The sequence below is a fragment of the Terrapene carolina genome, unplaced genomic scaffold (assembly GCF_002925995.2).
Source record: "Terrapene carolina triunguis isolate 2854851 unplaced genomic scaffold, T_m_triunguis-2.0 Scaffold111, whole genome shotgun sequence".
Lineage (NCBI taxonomy): Eukaryota > Metazoa > Chordata > Testudines > Emydidae > Terrapene > Terrapene triunguis.
The window spans coordinates 7611907-7631408 of NW_020664462.1; the positions used below are offsets into that span (position 1 = coordinate 7611907).

The 19502-nt window shown below is 42.4% G+C and overlaps 1 protein-coding gene across 1 annotated transcript in view; it reads right to left on the minus strand.

Moving 5' to 3' along the window:
* The window catches only part of GHRHR (growth hormone releasing hormone receptor), a 34415-nt gene that overhangs the window by 6773 nt on the left and 8140 nt on the right, over nucleotides 1-19502 (minus strand). Inside the window, exons 4-11 of the mRNA XM_026652165.1 lie at nucleotides 10779-10876; nucleotides 6645-6742; nucleotides 5918-6050; nucleotides 5602-5755; nucleotides 4519-4579; nucleotides 3271-3340; nucleotides 1723-1814; nucleotides 1136-1265 (exon numbers count right to left, since the gene is read on the minus strand). Coding sequence (XP_026507950.1) covers nucleotides 1136-1265; nucleotides 1723-1814; nucleotides 3271-3340; nucleotides 4519-4579; nucleotides 5602-5755; nucleotides 5918-6050; nucleotides 6645-6742; nucleotides 10779-10876 — 836 coding nt within the window. The remainder of the gene's footprint in view (nucleotides 1-1135; nucleotides 1266-1722; nucleotides 1815-3270; nucleotides 3341-4518; nucleotides 4580-5601; nucleotides 5756-5917; nucleotides 6051-6644; nucleotides 6743-10778; nucleotides 10877-19502) is intronic.

Sequence of the window (19502 nt, forward strand, 5' to 3'; positions counted from 1 at the left end):
GCGGGCCTGATTCTGATCTCACATACAGTGGTTTTACACCAAACAAAAACTCCAGTGAAACCACTAGAGTTATGCCTGGTGGCCAACAGCTCAGAGCAGAATCAAGCCCTAGAGTGTTTTAGGAAACATTTGGGGGTAAATCCTCCATTGGTGCAAATCTGCATAGCACCACTGAAGTCAGTTGTTCTATGTCAGTTTACACCAGCTGAGAGTCTGGCCCTTTTAGTATCTTTTCTTACATTGCAAGATCATTTAATGACGACTGAAAGCCCCAAAGACTGAAATTCAGAGTAGGGACTGAAATCCCAGGCTGAGTTTTGACAGGAAGAGTGAGAGTCTTTGGACTGGAATTTGTGAACACCATGGGTCCAACCCTCAGCTGGTGTAAATCCGCACAGCTCATGGGTCTCTGTTGATTTACAGCAGCTGAAGAGGCCGTGGGATCGTTAGTGACCAATGGAACGCTGCATTTCAAGTCAAAAGGCAAAGAGGGAAGAGCTCAGTGAGTATAGCCACTAGACATCCTGGGGCAGGGTTTGCGACATATGTCAGGGGAAGGGGTGGGGCAAAGAGAGGGGCTTTCAGCTACCTTTGTGCTGCCCACATCCTGGACTAATGCAGGGAGTCAAAACAGCCCTCAGTGTAAACCAGAGCAGCCTGGAGGTTGCTCTAACTTATGGCAGCCTCCCCACTGCCCCGAATGTCCTAGCACTCAGTGCCACTGGCACACTTCCTATTCTGCGGTCTGCCCTGGGTGTAGTATAGGGCTGATTCCTGCATTGGGGATTTCTGCCCTGGCCTGGTGTGGTTCGTCTAAGGGCTTATACACTGCCAGAGCAGTGTATAGGGGCTGGGGAGTGAATTGACCCCTTCGTTTTTAGAAGTGAGACATTGATAGCCACTGGGTGATCTTCTGTAAGATTTAACCAGGGAGGTTTAAGTCACCTCACCACAGGTTGGCCACTGCAACAAAGAGGGTAAAGTTCTGTGCAACTCCACCATCTTCAACGAAGTGGCACCCATGACTGAGTTTGGATCACAGTCCCACTTGAATGTGCACAGAAATGATCCTATCTGTTCAGGCTAGACAAGCTACGGGAACATGTGCACTGCTGCAATACTTCAATGGGTTTACCTGGAAAGATCCAATGCAAAGCTCTAAATATAGCCGGACTCCCAGGTTGGTGTATTCGGGGAGGAAGTTGAAGACAATGTAATGTGTCCCAAATAACGGAATGAGAAGCAGCGTCGATTTTGAGAGACGTCTAGGTCAGGAAATAAGAAGAGGCCAAAATGTATGTGTATATATAATTCTTCTGAAGAGCATTAGGACAGGTGAACTAGAAATTCTCTAGTAATGAGTGATTCTCAACAGGTTAAAAAGGGACCCAGATATATATTTTCAAATCTCCCGGGACAGGTTTTTATGAGAACAAAGGTGGGCACAGATTTCCAGTGCTTCTGGCTGGAGTGGAGGTACCACATAACCAGCCTTTTTTTTTTTTTTTTTTTTGATTTGGCATTTTTAATTCTTTAATAAGAATTAATAAAAGTGATCTTGACAACAGAACTGGGGCCAGGCACCCCTGAGTTCCAACCCTGGCTCTGAAAATGACTCTATCTGTGACCTTGGGCATGCCCTTTAATTTCTGACTCAGCTGCTCCATTTGGAAAATATCATGGCCGGAAGCATTGCTCACAATGTGTGTGACGCTGGATTACCTGTACTGACATGAATTATTGAAGTTGATTTGTCTCGGGTCCAGCTTTTTCAGCAAGATTCTGATGATGTTGATAAAAAGGATAAAGTTGACCTGTTTCCATTTTTTTGGAAGAAAGAAGATTGTTACCTTTTACTACCAAACATTCCTGTGAAAAGTATATTGTGACTTAAATAATTGCTAGCCGTTACTGCAGATACAGTGGGAGTTGTACAAGAAACCAACCTTACTAGGAAACTTCCCGTCTTAAAGAGACAGCAGCAAAGTATCCCTAAGGATATTGCATATCATTCTGTTGTTTTCTTTGGAAGACCATCTCTATTAAGCAACCATATGTGTTAGTCCCTGGAGTAGAATCATAGAATATCAGGGTTGGAAGGGACCTCAGGAGGTCATCTAGTCCAACCCCCTGCTCAAAGCAGGACCAATCCCCAACTATCAATCATTTCTTTATAGTTTGCAGCACTCTTAATTTTTTCTGGTTTGAGACAATTATAGTTGTTGCACTGAACTATGGCTGATACCTTTAGAGCTGACCGGTCAAATTTTCTGCTGGTGTAATTTGTCACAGCTCCATTCAAACCAACATTGCTGGACCACTTTATACTAGCAGTGAATTTGTCCTTGCATGCCATGTATTATGTGCATCCATCAGTCTTTCAGGTGATGGCGAATGGCTGTTTTGGTCTAATGATGCCCATCTCTCCCCAGACATTGCAATTTCATTTTATCCACCTATAATGAGTTAATTAGGTGATTTGCACAAAAATACATTCCTTGCTTGCCTGTATGGCATTCACACCTAGTCAGGAATGTCAGTCAAACGCAATGAGGCAAAAACCGTGGAGGTGTAGAGCATTTTAAAACTGTCTCACGGCAGAATAAAGCTGATAACGATCTGTCATTTTTGGATTCCGCATTCATACTACTCTGTCCTGCAACAACCCTTATTTAGACTCAGATGGTGCTGCCGTCCAGTTAAGTCACACAAATGCAGTGGCTTTAATTACAGCCTGGTGCACTGCACACATTAACTGTTTATTTTATATATTTCCTAGGGATTAATGACCAGTTGTGAGTAATTGTGCATCCTGACCCATTAACCCTAACCAATTATGAATCCCCAGTAAATGCACAGCTCCAGGGCCATTATTTCTATTATCGGCTTAGACTGGAAACAAAACTCAATAGGACTATCCCCGTGCTTCTCCTTAAATGTGTGCTTAAATGCTTTGCTAGATCTGGACTCCTAGTTCAAACCTTGCATTTTCAAAGCGCTTCAGGGAGTGTTTGCCACCCAACTACTCCCAGTCACTTCAGTGGGAATGACAAGTCTTTGAAAACTTAGGGAGAAGTGTTTTCTCTGAGATTCAGCAGCACTCATCTTTAGCCCAATGGGATAATCCCTTTAGTGGATTAATGCTACGGTTTCTGCTTCTACTCAGAAGCAGTAGGTCAGGTATTAGTATTCAAGCTTTAAGCCATTTCCCACCCCCATAATCACTTTGTTGTCCATTCACGTTTCCAAAATGAGAAACATCACACATACCCCAACAGAAATGATAATAGGTCCTTTGATTAGCCACCAGTAAGGCGAGCCCTGGTTAATATCCCAGCATCTGGAAAAGTAGCACTTAAATTAACATAGTTCTACATGGTCATTGGAATACGGTTACATGGAGAAACCACACATTAGGGTCAATGGAATTATGAGTAGGCCTATTACCTCATTTTAAGATGGAATGGAGCCATCCAAATCCCTGCCATTTGGCTTTGTAGAGTCTAGGTTCCATCAATATTATCCTACTCATACCAAAATGACAAAATTACCACTGACCCTTATGTAGCAAGTGATCGCCAGAAATCTATTGCTTCACGGTTGAAAATATGAATGACAGCGGGTTAGGGCTGTTGCTGAAAGCCAAATCAAAAACATCATTGTTGTTTGAAAATCTCTTTTTGCCCTATGGGACATTGTCTTTGTAGCAGGAAGCGCGCCTGAGATAGAAGCCCTTGTGTTAGAGGTCTGGTATGAGGCCTGAGGCCTGAACTAAAGTAGTGGTTAAAACTTTGCTGATACGAAGCAAAATCAGATTGTGAGCAAAAGGCAGGCCCTGCTCACAGAATTTGGCAAGAACAGCTTCACTTTATAAGGCTATAAAAGTATCTCAGGCTTCTGATGATATCAGACACCACTGTAGCTCTGCTCCATAGTTATCATTATTTCATCTGAATCCCTTGATTTCCCTGAAGCATAATACTTCACGTTTCTGATTATAATGTTTGCAAAAGCAAGTGCTAGAGTGAAAGCTGTAGCTCCACTCCCATTACAAACCTATTTTCAGTCGCTTCTTTAAAAATTCTTCCTTTAGCCTCAATGTTTTCATAGTCTCCGTGCAAGAGGTACATTTGTTTTGGACAGTTTGAAATAAATCCCTTAATCCTTTTACCAGACCGGGGGGAAAAAATACAAAGTAAAATTCTGATTCTACTGAACTCAGCAGCAAAACTCCCATGGACTTCAATGGGGGAAGGATTTCACCCACATATATTTTCCATTTAATTTTTTTTTTGTGCTTATCATTATTTTAAAAAAAAAGAAGGGGTAAGGGCCTGATCCTCCACTGCCATGCCCTTATGAAACCATTCACACTTATGCAAAATGGATGTAAAGATGCAAGACATTGATTTCAATAGGGCTTCACACGGGCACCGAGAAAATTGCAGGACTGGAACCAATCATAACATTAAAAATGCAACACTACAATATGGCATCTAGTATGAAACGTCAACTTACGCGGTGTCTTCAAAATATAGCTTTGCTAATATCCACACTACGGTAAAAAATGTTGGGAAACCTGTAGAAACAATTTAATACACATTGGGGTTTTTTTTCTGATTTCATTAATTACTCCAAATTCAATTTCCATCCTGTCTATTGCAACCCAACCGGGATAGCATGAGACACATTTACTGACCACAGAAAATGCCCCGTGCAATGACTGTTATGTCTAACGGGAATTGCATTTTAACCTAAAGGTTGTGGTGAGCTGCATAAATATAATGGGAAATCTTCCAATGCACACCATGAAATGAAGTAGCCTACTGCATTAACCAGTTAATGTTTGCGCAGGATGGATAAGTGAATATGAAAACAATACAATAACTCCAGGATGGACTTGTCCCCGCAAACTATTGCTCATATGAGAAATCCTTAATCATGTGACTAGTTGTCTCAACTAACATCCCTAAAATCAGGTTGCAAGTTCCACCCCCAGTTTTAGGTAAGGAGTGGTGGTTTTGGCATGGAAGGGTGATGAGGGAGGAGTGGCATTTATCCATTTCAATAATCCCTCTAAACACTTTACAAACATCAGTCAGTAAATTATCATAGTGTTCCTGTAATACCGATGGGCATGGTACAGATTAGACAGAGATAAGCTTTATTATCCATATTTCACTGATGGAGAAATCAAGGCATGCAGATTAATGTGAAAAGAACGAGGAGTACTTGTGGCACCTTAGAGACTATGTTTTTGCTGATACAGACTAACACGGCTACCACTCTGAGATTAATGTGACTTGCTCAAGGCCACACAGGTAGATACTGGCAGAGCCAGAATTAAATATCAAGGGTTCCTGGCTCCCAGTGATGTATCCAGGCCAAGAGATGGTGCATCCCCAGTGTCCTCATACAGTCTCCAAATTCTACAGGTTTCATACAATCATCCAAACCATAGAACCCTTTGAGGTTCATCCATTTGACAGTATATGGGCATTTACTTTGGTATCAGGATGTTTCCGTTGACCCCAATGGGTGATGGCTCAAGCCCTGAAACATAATCTGATCTTTTCTAGTCCCATCTCAGTCCTCACTTACCCCATCCAAACAGAACAAGCCACCAAAAATAGCGTCTTCCATGAGGAAAGGATGATAAGAGCAGACAGTTCAGGTAAAGCGCCTCTACCAGCAGCCACATGAAATTAGTCATCATAAAATAGTGACAGAAAGCCACTGATATCTTGCATTCAGTCTAAGAAGCAGGGAAGGCAAAGTTTCATTATTGCGTATTATACAGCTATTATGGGTACCACAATATCACATACAAGCACAAGCAGTGGCAAGGTATTAACCAGTACATTAATGATATACAAAGATATCAAATGCCACCGTAATCTCCTTTTCAAATGCTTACTGTAGAGAAGCTGCAATGGTCAATATCTTCCTTCTGGAAGAGGACTGCATCCTTAATGAAAATGGCAATAGTTTTCAAGATGAAGGTGAGAAAGAGCTGGATGTGGATATAATTTCTGGGACAGCGGAGTCTCCTGGAGGAAAAGAAGGAAGGCCAGCAAAATGAAGTGGTGGGAGATGGGTAACTCATCTTTCACGTGTATGGGTTTCCTTAGGGTGGGGATGTCAAAAGTGCTCCGCTGTGGCCTACCTCTGCTCACATTGAACTCAATGGCTGAATGAAATCTGAATTTGAGAAATAACCTTCCCTGATGTAACACTGACTGTGCTAACACAGCTCCCAAGCAACAAGGAGTGGTGCAGAGAGACCCGTGAGTATCTAGATAGCTTTCTCAGCAAATTGGGCAGGGATTATATTTAGAGGCTGATTTGCAGAGGTAATATGCAGCTGCAGCTCAGCGTCTTCAGAAGGAGTTGGGGATGCTCAGCAACTGTGAAAATCAGGCTGCATTAAAGTCTAATCCACACCAGATCACTCATGCCTAATCATAATGTTCGCTTCTAGTGTGATGAGTGTTGCAACTGAATGGAAATGCAAAATGTGTTGTGAAATAGCAGTTATCAATCTGTAAATCTCTCGGCCCGTAGCTTCCAGCATGTTGCATTAACTTGATATCTGTTTATTCTGTTTACTTTTGCGGGCCCAGGGTAAATGTTCAGAAACATACCTGAATGCAATAAGAACAATCACAGCCAGGGTGAGGGAGGAGATAGAAATGCTGTAGCCCACAGTGTAGATGATCTTTACAGTAGAAAAATAGGACTGCTATAAAGAAGAGAATGAACAAGTCACACATAGGTTTTAATGAAAATAGAAGGAAAAGAAGCTACACAGAATCTGGTGAGTTTGCTTTGTTGGGCCTCAGAACCTTTTCTGTGGCCTCAGTTCACACCCCTGACTTTCACTTTTTGAGGGTTCATGTGATCTCAAAGCAAAACTCAGCTGGAATCCTTTATCCTTTCACCGGGCTTCATATCTAAACCTTGAAGAACAGTAAACTCTGCATGGTTTTGCTGGAAAACCACCAGAGGGCCTAAGCTGGCTTGAAATTAGGTCCAAGTTAACTCAAAGGGTTCTAGGAATTTTGCAAGTCTTTCCATGAGACTGCGCTGGCTTTCAGGCTTATAATGATCTCTGAAACCAGGCAAGTTTGGACCAGTTTGGGTTTCTTGAAAAAAATTCAACCTGACTCTCTTTGTGAATATATTGTTATACCACGACTGGTCTACATTAATCCTTCCTATAAGTCACCATTCACTCATTTACTAAACCAAAATCTTCTTGCTTTGATAAAATGTTCAGATAATTATGGCAGAAGTTCAAGGTAATCAATGGTAGAAGGTCCAGGGAGATGGGTAACAAGGAGAGAAGGATGAATCTCATCATGTGCAGGGTTTTGTGATCCTCTCAAACTATATTTTTAGGGGATTCCAAATGGCAGTAATTTGAGTTCACAAAGCTTTGTCTGCTATGGTTTAAACCCACATTTGTTTTGCGAGAACGATTCCATTTTTAAACTTCCCTGGGTGACATCCTGGCCCCACTGAAGTAATTGGAAGAAGTCCCATTGACTTCAGTGGGGTATGGATTTAACATCAGATTTTCCTAAATTGCAGGCAGACTAGAGCCTGGTATTAGAGATAGAGGTAATTCCTCAAAAGCTAGGCTGACATTAATGGCTGCCTTATGTATGATATACACAACACAATGTATCATTTTGTCCTATGACTGGAGAGCTGGCCAGTTCACCTGGACTCATCCCTTAAGAATATGTGTCAACTACTTATGCTAAACAATCCGTTCCACACTGTATTTAGCTATGACACTCTGAGTACCTTTTCCACCTAAGTACCTGTTGAAAAGCTCTGTATAGCTCGAAAGCTTGTCTCTCTGACCAACAGAAATTGGTCCAATACAAGATATTACCTCCCCCACCTTGTCTCCCTAATATCCTGGGACTGACGTGTCTACAACAACACTGCAAACATCATTTTTTTCATGATTCTCTCTCTCTCTCTCTTCTTTTTTTCAACCTTGCCCTATCTGTATTTCACTGTTTGTGCTTTGTTCCTATTTCCACTCTATTTGTCTACTGGATATTTTTTCCCTATATCCCCAAACTCAACTTTTCCCATGTACAAGAAGAACCTAATAGTGCTTGAGTTAAAATCAGCTTTTTTCAGACATCGTATTTGAGTGGGTAGGAATTTGGACAAACTAACTTCATCCATCTCTAGAGGAAGCAGCAAATAAAAGTAGACGTGGACCCAAGATGCGGAGTTTGGATCTGAATCCAAACTTTCCCTAAGTCTGGAAGTATCTGTCTTGGTCCCATTTTGATTTTATTGTATAGATGTTGTCACCCTGGCCAGCCTTTGCAGTAGCACAGCTCCAGGTTGGAAAGGAAAGCTGGTTAGAATCTCTAGTCTCTCTCTCTCTCTCAATAAAATTTAAGCAATAATTATAGTTCAATTTTCAGAAATGCTGAGCAGTATTGAAGCAAGAGGGAGCAGCAGCTCCTTTGCTCATAATAGGGTTCCTACTGTGTCTACCACCTTGTGGCGAAACACTAGATTGCACTTCACCAGTTAGCAAAGACCTGGTAGCAGTTCTTACTCGGAGTGCAAAAATAACAGGAGTACTTGTGGCACCTTAGAGACTAACAAATTTATTAGAGCATAAGCTTTCGTGGGCTACAACCCACTTCTTCGGATGCATATAGATACTCGGAGTGCGTTTATCCAGCTAAAACTCAAACATGGGATCCTCAGCCGCAAATCCACCAGGTGCATCAATGAGAACCCATCTCATGAGCAAGTGTTTCAAAGCTGAGGGAGGGTCATCCCAGCTGGCACCTATTCCTTGCAAATCAGATAATAAAGAAAGTCCATATAAGGCAATAATCCAATTCCCAAGTGGATAAACAAGCAGGCCAAAGAGTCAACCTAGGTGAAAGAACAGGGCAACTGCCAACGAAAACAGCAGGCCCATGCTATGTTTGTTTTTGCACTAGAAGTGCAAGGAATAAATAAAAGGAAGGGAAAAGAACATTTCAAGAGTTGCATTTCTGCATTACAGATCAGCCAGCTGGAAAGCAAGTTCCAAGTTAAACAGCATGCTGACAAACAGTGAAGAAATAAATTTAAGATGACAACAAAAATCCATCCAACCCATATGGAATGGATTATTGACTAAGCTCTCGCTGACAGGTGAAATTAACTTCAATAAGTAAAACAGAATCTTGCTTTCATTCACTCAGTTAGCACCATTTGCTGGGCACAAACAGCAAGGGTCCGATTCCCTGCTGTTTTCTACCAGTTTCACCCTAATGGAGAGACTTCTGATTGACTTTACATCTGAGTAACTGAGAGAAGAATCAGCAACAAAGCCAGGGTGACACACAGGTTTTGAACCAGTAGACTTATATCAGGTAGGGTTCTGATTTTTTTCCTGATATGGAGATACCAGTACAACCCTAATGTATGTCTATTCCAGGAGAGCTTTACCAGTATGGGAATACTGGCAGGCTATATCAGCAAAGCACTCCTAGTGTGGATGTAGCTTATACCAGCAAAAATGTGGTTTGCGCTGGAGTTGAAAAAACACCTCCCCTGAGCAAAACAAGCTATATTAGGCCTGGTCCACACTAACCCCCCACTTCGAACTAAGGTACGCAAATTCAGCTACGTTAATAACGTAGCTGAATTCGAAGTACCTTAGTTCGAACTTACCGCGGGTCCAGACGTGGCAGGCAGGCTCCCCCGTCGATGCCGCGTACTCCTCTCGCCAAGCTGGAGTACCGGCGTCGACGGCGAGCACTTCCGGGATCGATCCCAGAAGATCGATTGCTTACGGCCGGACCAGGAAGTAAGTGTAGACCTGCCCCCAGTCAGAGTGCAGCTTTCCTGGTGTAACGGTCTACACTAGGGGACTTCTGCCAGACCTGGCCTAGGGTGGATGCAATGATACTATTATTAAGGTGCTTTATACCAATATTGCTTATTCCCCTTCCTGTACAAAAATAGCTATGACAGCAGAAGCATATTTATACCTAAGCACAAGGTGTAGTTAAAATGGGAAAAATTTTCCGTGCAGACAAGATTAAAGTGACAACGGTTTTGGGAATCAAACTGACAAAATGTGCCAAATACTAATCTAAATTACACAGGTGTAAATCCAGAATAACTCTGTTGAAGTCAATGGATTTACATCTATGTAATAGAGACCAGAATCTGGGCATGGTATTTTTCTTAAGCCCAGATTTCCTTTTGCTTTGCTATGGCCGCTTATTTTTTCTTAAAATGATTTGTTTTCTTTAAACTAGATGAGGAGCAAAAATGCAGCATCTTCTGTTTAACTGATTCAATTTGTCCTGAGTCTGAAATTCTGGTGAAAAAAGGGCATGTTTGCCTTATTATTGCAGCAATGCTATCGACAGCTCAGACTGATGGAGTATAACTGAAGTATTAATCCCAGTTTTGGACTGGATCTTCAGCTGGTGTATGTCCGTGTCGTTCAAGAGAGTTACACGAATTTACAACCCCAGGAGATCTGGCCCTATATTTTTCTGACACAGCTCTCTAGATCTATTAGGTGTCTAAACGACTGCTCTCTTAACCTGTATAATAAATTTCATTAATAATTTCACAGAGCAAGTGGACGGAGTAAAAATACAATGGCATTTTATACTTAGTGAGAATGTTGCTGCTTCAACAAAGTTTCCATCCCCAACTTCTGAAATAGAAAGGTATATGACTAGCGTCAGCATATTTCTGAATGGTATTGGTTCAGATATACTTACTTCCTCAACTGGAATCTCATCGTTCACTGGACAGGCAATGTGATAGGAGGGATATGGATCAGACCAGCCATTCACTGTACAGTTTCTTCTTACCAAGCCTGCAAAAAATGCTTGTTCTTATTGCTAATCAAGGCCATACATTAGATTGTAAACCCACAGGGGCAGGGATTATCGTTTTGTTCTGTATTTGTACGACACCTAGCGCAAAGAGGTCCTGGTCCATGACTAGGGCTCCTGGGCACTACAGTAATACAGATAAATAATAATATTAATGCATTCATTCCACTGGAAAACAGAAAGGACCAGTAGTAGGTAGCTTGCTAATGAGGCGCTTCAGAATGGGCAGGGGCAACATTCCTGGTGGGTAGGAAGGACTTACATTCCTGCTGCAGAAGAACACGTGGGAGCAGTTCTAGGAAGAGATACAGCTTGTGAGGTTCCCTGGACCTTCTTCATCCTAATCCTAAAATATGTCCTGACCTGATTGGTCCAGAGAGAGGGACCCCGAAGACACCACCACCTCCATCAGCTCTGGCTGAATCCCAAACACCACCTGGGATGGGAGACTTTGTCTCTCTCCTCCCGTCCTTCTTCCCCATGTATGTTTTTCCTTCCCCAGCTCTACTATCCCTCTCCATTTTCCTTCTGGCTAATCAGAGTCTGGCTTAGCCGGCCAAGTCAAGATGTATCTTTTGCAACACTGCCGCAAGTCTGTGACCAGAAAGAGGTGAGTAAAAGCAATGCCCTAACCAGCCCGTGCTGGTACAATTTGCCATATCTTGGAATGACTGATCAGACCAGGTGCTCTGCCCATGTTTCTCCAACGGTGAGGCTGCAAGGGAAAAGCAACACCAGACACAGAAGTGGCATTTTCTATTTTGCTGTTCTTTCCTCTTCTCCTCTTGTGTGTGTTTGTCTTGTTTTGTCTTTTAGGAAAGGTGATCGGACATTAACAACAGCAATGACAGCTTCAGCCCATCTCAACCAGAGACGACCCATACCTGCCCATAGTGGAGGGACAGAGTGAGGACAGCGGCTTCAGCAGATGTTACTAAGCATGCTCAGTCCATGGGAGCATGCTCAGTAGAAGCCAAGCAGAAAATCGTGCCCCCCTCATGCACATGATGCCTCTGATCTCAACTAACTTTTTCTCTTTTCCCCCAAAATTACAGTTATTACCATCTTTAATGCCATGTAAAAGACTGTCAAACAAGGGCTTTTTCCTTCTAAAAGCTCTCTCCAGCTAAAGGGAAAGAGAACAGTGAATTGCCCAGCATGGAAAAACACCTCTAACCAAACAAAAATTTGTAAATACATTTCTCATGTATGTCATTTGTAAAAGGTGAACAAAGTTTTAGATTCCAGGGGACAATATACAATTTCCATCATTTACAGAGAGGCTTTACAATAAAAAATAACATGTTTAAAGTATAGGCTTTCCTGATGAACATGAAAAATCTGAAACTAGGTTAGAAACTGTACACAGACACTTGAGTGTTAAAAGGCAATATCATAAGCCCCCGGAGGCAAGGAGAGAGAACTCCCAAGCTAAGAGGGACAAATTCCAGCCTATATATACAAGATGTGAAAAAAGTCATATCCCGAGAGATGATGCGTGTGTAGCCAGAGGTGCACAGGGTACTAAAGGCATTAAATATGGACATTTTGGAGCTCTTTGCTGAACCAAATTAGTCAGGGAGTTCACTCATATTACAGATAATCAAGAGGGCATTGTTTCTGGAATCTAACACTTTTGATGACAAAAAGCCTGCCTGGAGAATGAAATTGTATATTCATGGCAAGCCTATTAGCTTTAAAATTGACTTAAGAGCTAGCATCAAAGTTATCTCAGAAGGGACTTACAATCACCTTCTACACTGCCCAAAGCTGATGTCACCTGACAGACCACCTGGAGGGATTTTGAATTGCATGAGCTAGTTCACCACAGAAACAACTTTCAAAGAAAAAAGCTATGCATGCAGAGTGTGTGTGATCAAAGGACCACAGCACAAAAGTCTTCTCAGCTGCAGTGTGGCAGCCCTGATGGGCCTAGTGAGAAAGGTGGAAGAATTCAATGTAATATTTATTGATATTGGACTTTTGAAAGGAGATCTATTACAAATAACATTAAGAGACAATGCTAAGCCATACACATACACCTCACAGGAATCTTAACCCATTATTTCATAAAGTGGAAACTGAGTTAAAGAGAATTGAGTGTATTGGCATAATCAAGAAAATCTCTGAGCCAGCAGTATGGTGTGCCCCAATGGTATCACTTATAAAGAAAAATGGAAAAATATGCATCTGTGTGGATCTTAAGAGATTTAATGAAGCAGTTGTGAGAGAAAAATATATCCTTCCAACAGTGGATGACTTTCTCCCCAAAGTCAAAAGATATACAGTATTCTCTAAACTGGATGCCTCGAGTGGATTCTGCCAAATTCCTTTAGCCAAAGAAAGTGCTAAACTAACTACATTCATCACACCTTTTGGGAGATTCTGCTTATGAAGATCACCTTTTTGGATTAATAGTGCACTTGACATTTTCCAAAGAAAGATGGCAGAACTGTGAACGAACACAAATGGAGCTGTAGTTTTCATGGCCAATATTCTGATAGATGGATCTTTGGTGGAAGAATACTACAAAACCCTCAACAAAGTCCTAAGCCTAATCAGTCAGTCTGAACTGAAGCTAAACAAGGAAAAGTGCATTTTCTGTGTACCCCAAATCCAGTTTTGGGGATGGACAATAAACAAAGATGGAATCAGTCCTAGACCTGAGAAAGTAACAGCAATTTGAGAATGGCATGCACCAAGACGTATACTGGGAATGGTAAATTACCATAGTTGATACCTACAAGACTTTTCAACAGCAACAAACCACTGTCTGCACTGTTAATGTCCAACACATCTTGCCTATGGGGGCCAAACCAAGAAATTGCCTTTGATAAGGTAAAAGAAATTATCTCAATGACTCCAGTTCTCAAGAACGAGGATGTGAACCAACCCACAATGGTCAGTGCAGATACAAGCAGCTATGGCCTAGGTGGTGCATTGTTGCTACAACCTGGCTCTGAGTGGAAGCCAGTTGCATTTTGCTCTCACGCGCTTAAAGAAGCAGAAAATCGATATGCACAGATTGAAAAGGAGTGCCCGACAAGTGGATGGGCATGTGAGAACTTTTACAGATATCTGTGTGGACTGGATTCATTTACATGGATAACAAACCATAAACCGCTTATAACCCTCATCAACTGAAAAGACCTGGATCAAGCACCACTGAAATGCCAACATCTATTGCTAAGGTTTATGCGATTTAACTCAATTGCTAGATATGTTCCTTGGAAAATCTAGTAATAGCAGGCACTCTGTCATGGAGCTCAGCATTGTACTCAGCTACCCGTGAGCTCGAGGGTGATGTAACAGCTGATGTGAATGCTGTGGACACATACAGACAAGTGTCATAAAAGAGGCTACTCCAGCTACCAAAAGCAACCTTGACAGAGAAGCAACTTCAGGAAGGTCTAAGTTACATTGGGGCAGCTGGCGCAAGTATTTAAAGGACACTAAGCAGGTGACATGAGACAACTTTGTGGTGTGTTAAGCAAGTCAAATGGACTCATGATTAAAGGCAATTGCCTCATAATTCCAGATTAAATGAGAGGAGAATTTCTAAACCTCATCCATGAAGGACATCAAGGATTAACTAAATGCTGTGAATGGGCCAACCAGTCAATGCAGTGGCAGGGCATCAGAAAGCACATAAACAAGAAAGTTGCCACATGTGAACGTTGCAGAACTAGCGGCCCAATGCAACAGAAAGAACCTTTAATTACAACACCTCTAACAGAGAGACTTTGGAAGAGACTAGCTGGCGATTTACGTGCATTCAGAGGATATCATTGCCTGGTCATTGTGAACTATTTTTCCAGTTATTAGAATGTATTTAGAAAGACATGTTGCAACGTTATCGAGAAAAATGAAGTGCACTTTTGCTCACTTCAGTATTCCAGAACAACTAGGAACGGGCAATGGACCGTAATTCACTGCAGCAGAATTTAAGTCATTTTGAACTAAATATGATTTTAACCATATTACTAGCAGCCCACATTACCCACAAATGAATGGAGCAGCTGAGAGAGCTGTACAGCCAACCAAGAAAATCCCAAAGCAGGAAGGTCCATTCCTCGCTCTTCTGAGTTACAGATCAATACCAGTAGCAGCTACTGGATATAGTCTAGCACAAGGGTCGGCAACCTTTGAAAAGTGGTGTGCCAAGTCTTCATTTATTTACTGTAATTTAAGGTTTCGTGTGCCAGTAATACATTTTACATTCACCGGGGTTGGCAGATGGAACCCCAGATTGGCAGCGGGCTGGTAGGGGCCGGTGGACGGAACCCCAGACCGGCAGTGGGGACGGCAGATGGAACCCCAGACTGGCAGCGGGCTGGCTGCTCAGCCCGCTGCCGGTCTGGGGTTCCATCCACCGGTCCTTGGCAGCCCTGGGGTCCCAGCCGCCGGCCCTGCTCAGCCCACTGCCGGCCTGGGGTTCCATCCATCCAGGCCGGCAGTGGGCTGAGCAGGACCAGTGGCCGGGACCCCGGCTGGCAGCAGAGTGCCACTAAAAATCAGCTTGCGTGCCGCCTTTGGCACGCGTGCCGCTGGTAGCCGACCCCTGGTCTAGCACAACACCTGATGGGACAACAACTCGGAACTACTGTTCTAACTTGGGAGAGGAATCTGTCTCCAAAGTGGCCAGACAGGAAGAGAGTAGCCAAATTGGATTAAAAGGTTAAAAGAGCTTATGAACACTTTTACAAATATCACTCAGTTGGACAACTGCTGTGTCTAGAACCTGGTGACCACTTTTGTGTCAAACTGGATGGAGGAAAAGGAGAGACAACTCCAGCTGTCATAAAGGAAAAGAATTCAGCACCCAGATCATATGTGATCGAGACCAACAGTGGAGAGTTGAACAGAAACTGTTGACAGCTACAGTTTGGTCCTCAGAAAGAACAATCAACAGAGCAAACTCTACAGATGGCAGACGCAGCTCACAAAGAAGAAGACTTAGAGATTCCAAACCAACCACGGCTAGTCATTGCAACTAATGGACGGCCCGAATACCAAGTTGACACACATTTGGGTCACGTAATTAGAAAAAGAGTATGTTTCAGAGACGGGCAACAGGCTGATAAGTACTGAACTTCAAAGACAGTGTGAAAGTGTAAATACTGTAAACGATAGGAATGTAGAACTTAAAGGGGGAGATGAAATGGAATGTTAACCGTATTATCTGTTCAACCACCATGTGGTGTAAAATATCTTATTTAAACTAACCTTAACCATGCCTGGCAGAGCATTAAAGGATCTTACAATGAACACAGCTGGCGTATATAAGGGAGCTCTGTAGCCAGAAGTACATGACAGTTTGTTTTGAAAGATTTGCCTACCTGAACTGCTTCGCATACAAAAAACCCCCAACCAAACAAAAACTTCTCGAAAGCCAGTTTACAAAGATGGGACATAGGCCTCTTCATAGGCTCAACACTTGTAAACGGCAAAGGAAGTTTTTGATTCCTGTGTACAGTAAAAAAAAAAAAAAATGACAAAAGCCTTTGTGCCTGTATGAGGGACAGAGATAAAGGCTGTAGCCTATGGCATTGGTATCTGAAGAAACATCCCCCGCCCCAAACGCCTTCCTCCTCCTTTCCTGACTTATTTTTTATCTAAAACTACCATCCTCTCTGTATGCTTCTGCTAAACATACTGTTTTAATCACATCAAATAAAGCTTTAAAAATAAGCTATCAGAAACTTTTAAAAGTCTCCCCCCCTCCCCCCGCTTTCTTCAAATCTTCTCTTTAAATAATACTCTCTTCCTGTTCAACTATCCCTTTTAACTTCTTCCCTAGTCCCGTTACTAGGGCTTGAATCCATCATAAGGCCTGTGTTTTCAGCACTTTCTCAGGTTGTTCGCCTGTCCTGTGTTATTCAGTATCCAGGATTACAGCTTGTGTAAAAGTAAAATATAAAGTGTTAACTAAGAACAGAAAAAATATAATTCTCTAGGACCCTGTCAATGTTATGATCAACAAACCCCCCAAATGTAATTGTTGCTTTGCGGGTGTTGCTATGCAGTATCTCCAAGCACGTCACCCGCCAACGATTTTGAGAATCTGATTTATTTACTATTTCTGACAGCCTGGGGAAAAGGGAGTGGAAAAATTGGCACAATTATGGGAGAAATAATGCCTCATGAAGTTGGGACAATCTTTCGTACGACAAATGTTTGTTCACGGTAAAGCATGACAACTAGCAAAGAGTGGCTACAAAATTGTTTTACTAAAACAATATTGCAGTCATGTATCAATGCTCCGCTAAAAGGCAGGCCAGCTCTCGTCTCCCCATGCCCTGTTTTTCATGTTAAACTTTTAAAAGCTTATGAGTATTTATTTTTAAAGCTTTAGTTGATGTGATTAAAATCAGCATGTTTAGCAGATGCATATGGCAATTTTAGATTTAAAAAAATGTCAGGAAAGAAGGAGGAGGAGGTGTGGGATGGGGCTGTTTCTTCAGATAAGGATGTCAGAGGCTACAGTCTGTACCTCTGTCTTTCATGCAGTCACAAAGCTATGGCTTTTGCCTTTTAAAATGTTATTTTTTCACTGTACACTGGAATCAAAAACTTTCTTTGCAATTTACACGTGTTGAGCCTATGAAGAGGCCTATGTCCCATCTTTGTAAACTGGCTTTCAAGAAGTTTTTGTTTGGTTGGGGGTTTTTTTATGCGAGCCAATCCCTTTAGGCAATGTTTCAAAAGAAGCTATCACTATTGTTTAAAGGTTGGGCTAGTGTAGCTTTTAAACATTGTGCTATGATTTGTATTCCACTCAACCTCTTCCTCTGATTTAGACAAAAGCAAAATGTTTATGAGTGGTGGGGTGGGGGCAGGAGCATGTGCAAGAAGTTATGGTTTTCAGGGCCCCATACACTGTAGATTTGTATATAAGATTTTTATCCTGGATCCATCTCATAAAGTCTTTGGCTGAAAGCCCCTTAAAACCAGTCACACAAAAAAACCCAGCTACTAATATCCAGAAAAATGTTAACACCAAGGAGGGAGTGGGTGCAAGAGGTGCAAGGTGTGTGTGTGTGTGTGTGTGTGTGTGAGGGACGGGATTTAATATAATTAGAAAAATTAATCTTTGGGGCCACTTCAATGTGATAATCAAATGGGGAAAAAAAGTAATTGTTTTGCAGGTGGCTCTATAAAATATTGCTACAAAAGTGATGAGATTGATGCATTTCAATTATACCTCAGGGCTCTTTTATCAGTACACAATCATTTTGTTTGGGCTTGATGTTTTGCATCAGTGTAGCTGCACAGTATAGTCAATGGCTTTGCTCCCATTATTCTCTTCGGTTTCACGTTGAGTCACTGCTTTTCTTTTAGGGTCCGGGGGTGTGTCCACAAATACTAGCAAACAAAAATTCTTGTTGCTTTTGAGGTAATTCTATAAAATATCACGAAGGCTGTACAGACAAGGATTTTAGCTGTGTTTGGGTTTTTCTTCTCAGTCAGAAATGTCCAATCTTGTAGTTGTGTCCGAGTATGAATACTTCTTCTTCCTGAAGCCTTTGTGTTATATATTTGCTCTTTCTGACCTCCTAATTATATTCAATCCCCTCCCCCGTCACACACCCCTTGTATCCCTTTGCACCCATTCCCTCCTTGGTGTTAACATCTTTTGGATATTAGTAGCTGGTTTCTCTGGTGTGATTGGTTTGTCCTGCTGGTTATTAAGGGGCTTTCAGCAGAAAGCTTTATGAGATGGATCAAGGCTAAACCTAAGAATCCCAGAGCAGGAAATGAAACTGCAGATGAAAGGGATTTGCCTTATCCCTCGTTTATAACTAACGTGTCAGGCGCTGCCAGGGAGGCAGGAGGTTGAGCTTTGCAGATTACTTTTTCCTTTTTGAAAATGCCAAATCTAGATCTTTCCTGGAAGATCATTTCCCTCTCCTCTCCCGCATGTTTGTTTGTAGTGAGTTACTGGGCCAAAGTCACCTCTGGAGTAAGTGCCTTTGACTTCCATTGGGTTGGGCCTATTGTCTTCAGTGTTGTGCTTGGCCCAATGCATATGCCATTTTAATGGCACAGTTCTGCTTCTCATCTCAACCCTTGGCCCTAAGGAACAACCACATCACTGGTTCCTCATCCTTTCATCTCATCCCACGCTTTACCACAGCTTGAAGCTCTTATGATCCTGTGCTGAAGTCCCGACTCAGCCAGCACTGTGAATGAACTCAACAGGAGTGTTTACCCAATGGGCTGATCCCAAAGCCTGTCAAAGCCAATGGGGGTCTTTCCACTGACGTCCACGTTCTTCAGCTCAGTCCTAAGTAGGGACTTCAGGACCAGGCCCCATCATGGGAGCTCTGCAAGGCCGCATATGAGCTGCAGAGCACCCTCAGCTCCTGTTGAAATCAAAGGAGTGGCAACTCTGCGTAGCCCAGCATGGCTTAGTCCCATGTAAGCTGCTTTCTCAGTCCCTCACTTTCATGAGCACAACGGTTGTGGGGATGCAAAGTTCCATGAGAGGGTAAGGGTCACGATGGGACACTTGCCTGACAATAAATCATGGCCTTATGTAAAGGCCCCCTGGTGGTTATATAAGATGAGGCCTTATGTAAGGCCCTCTGGTGGTTATATAAGATG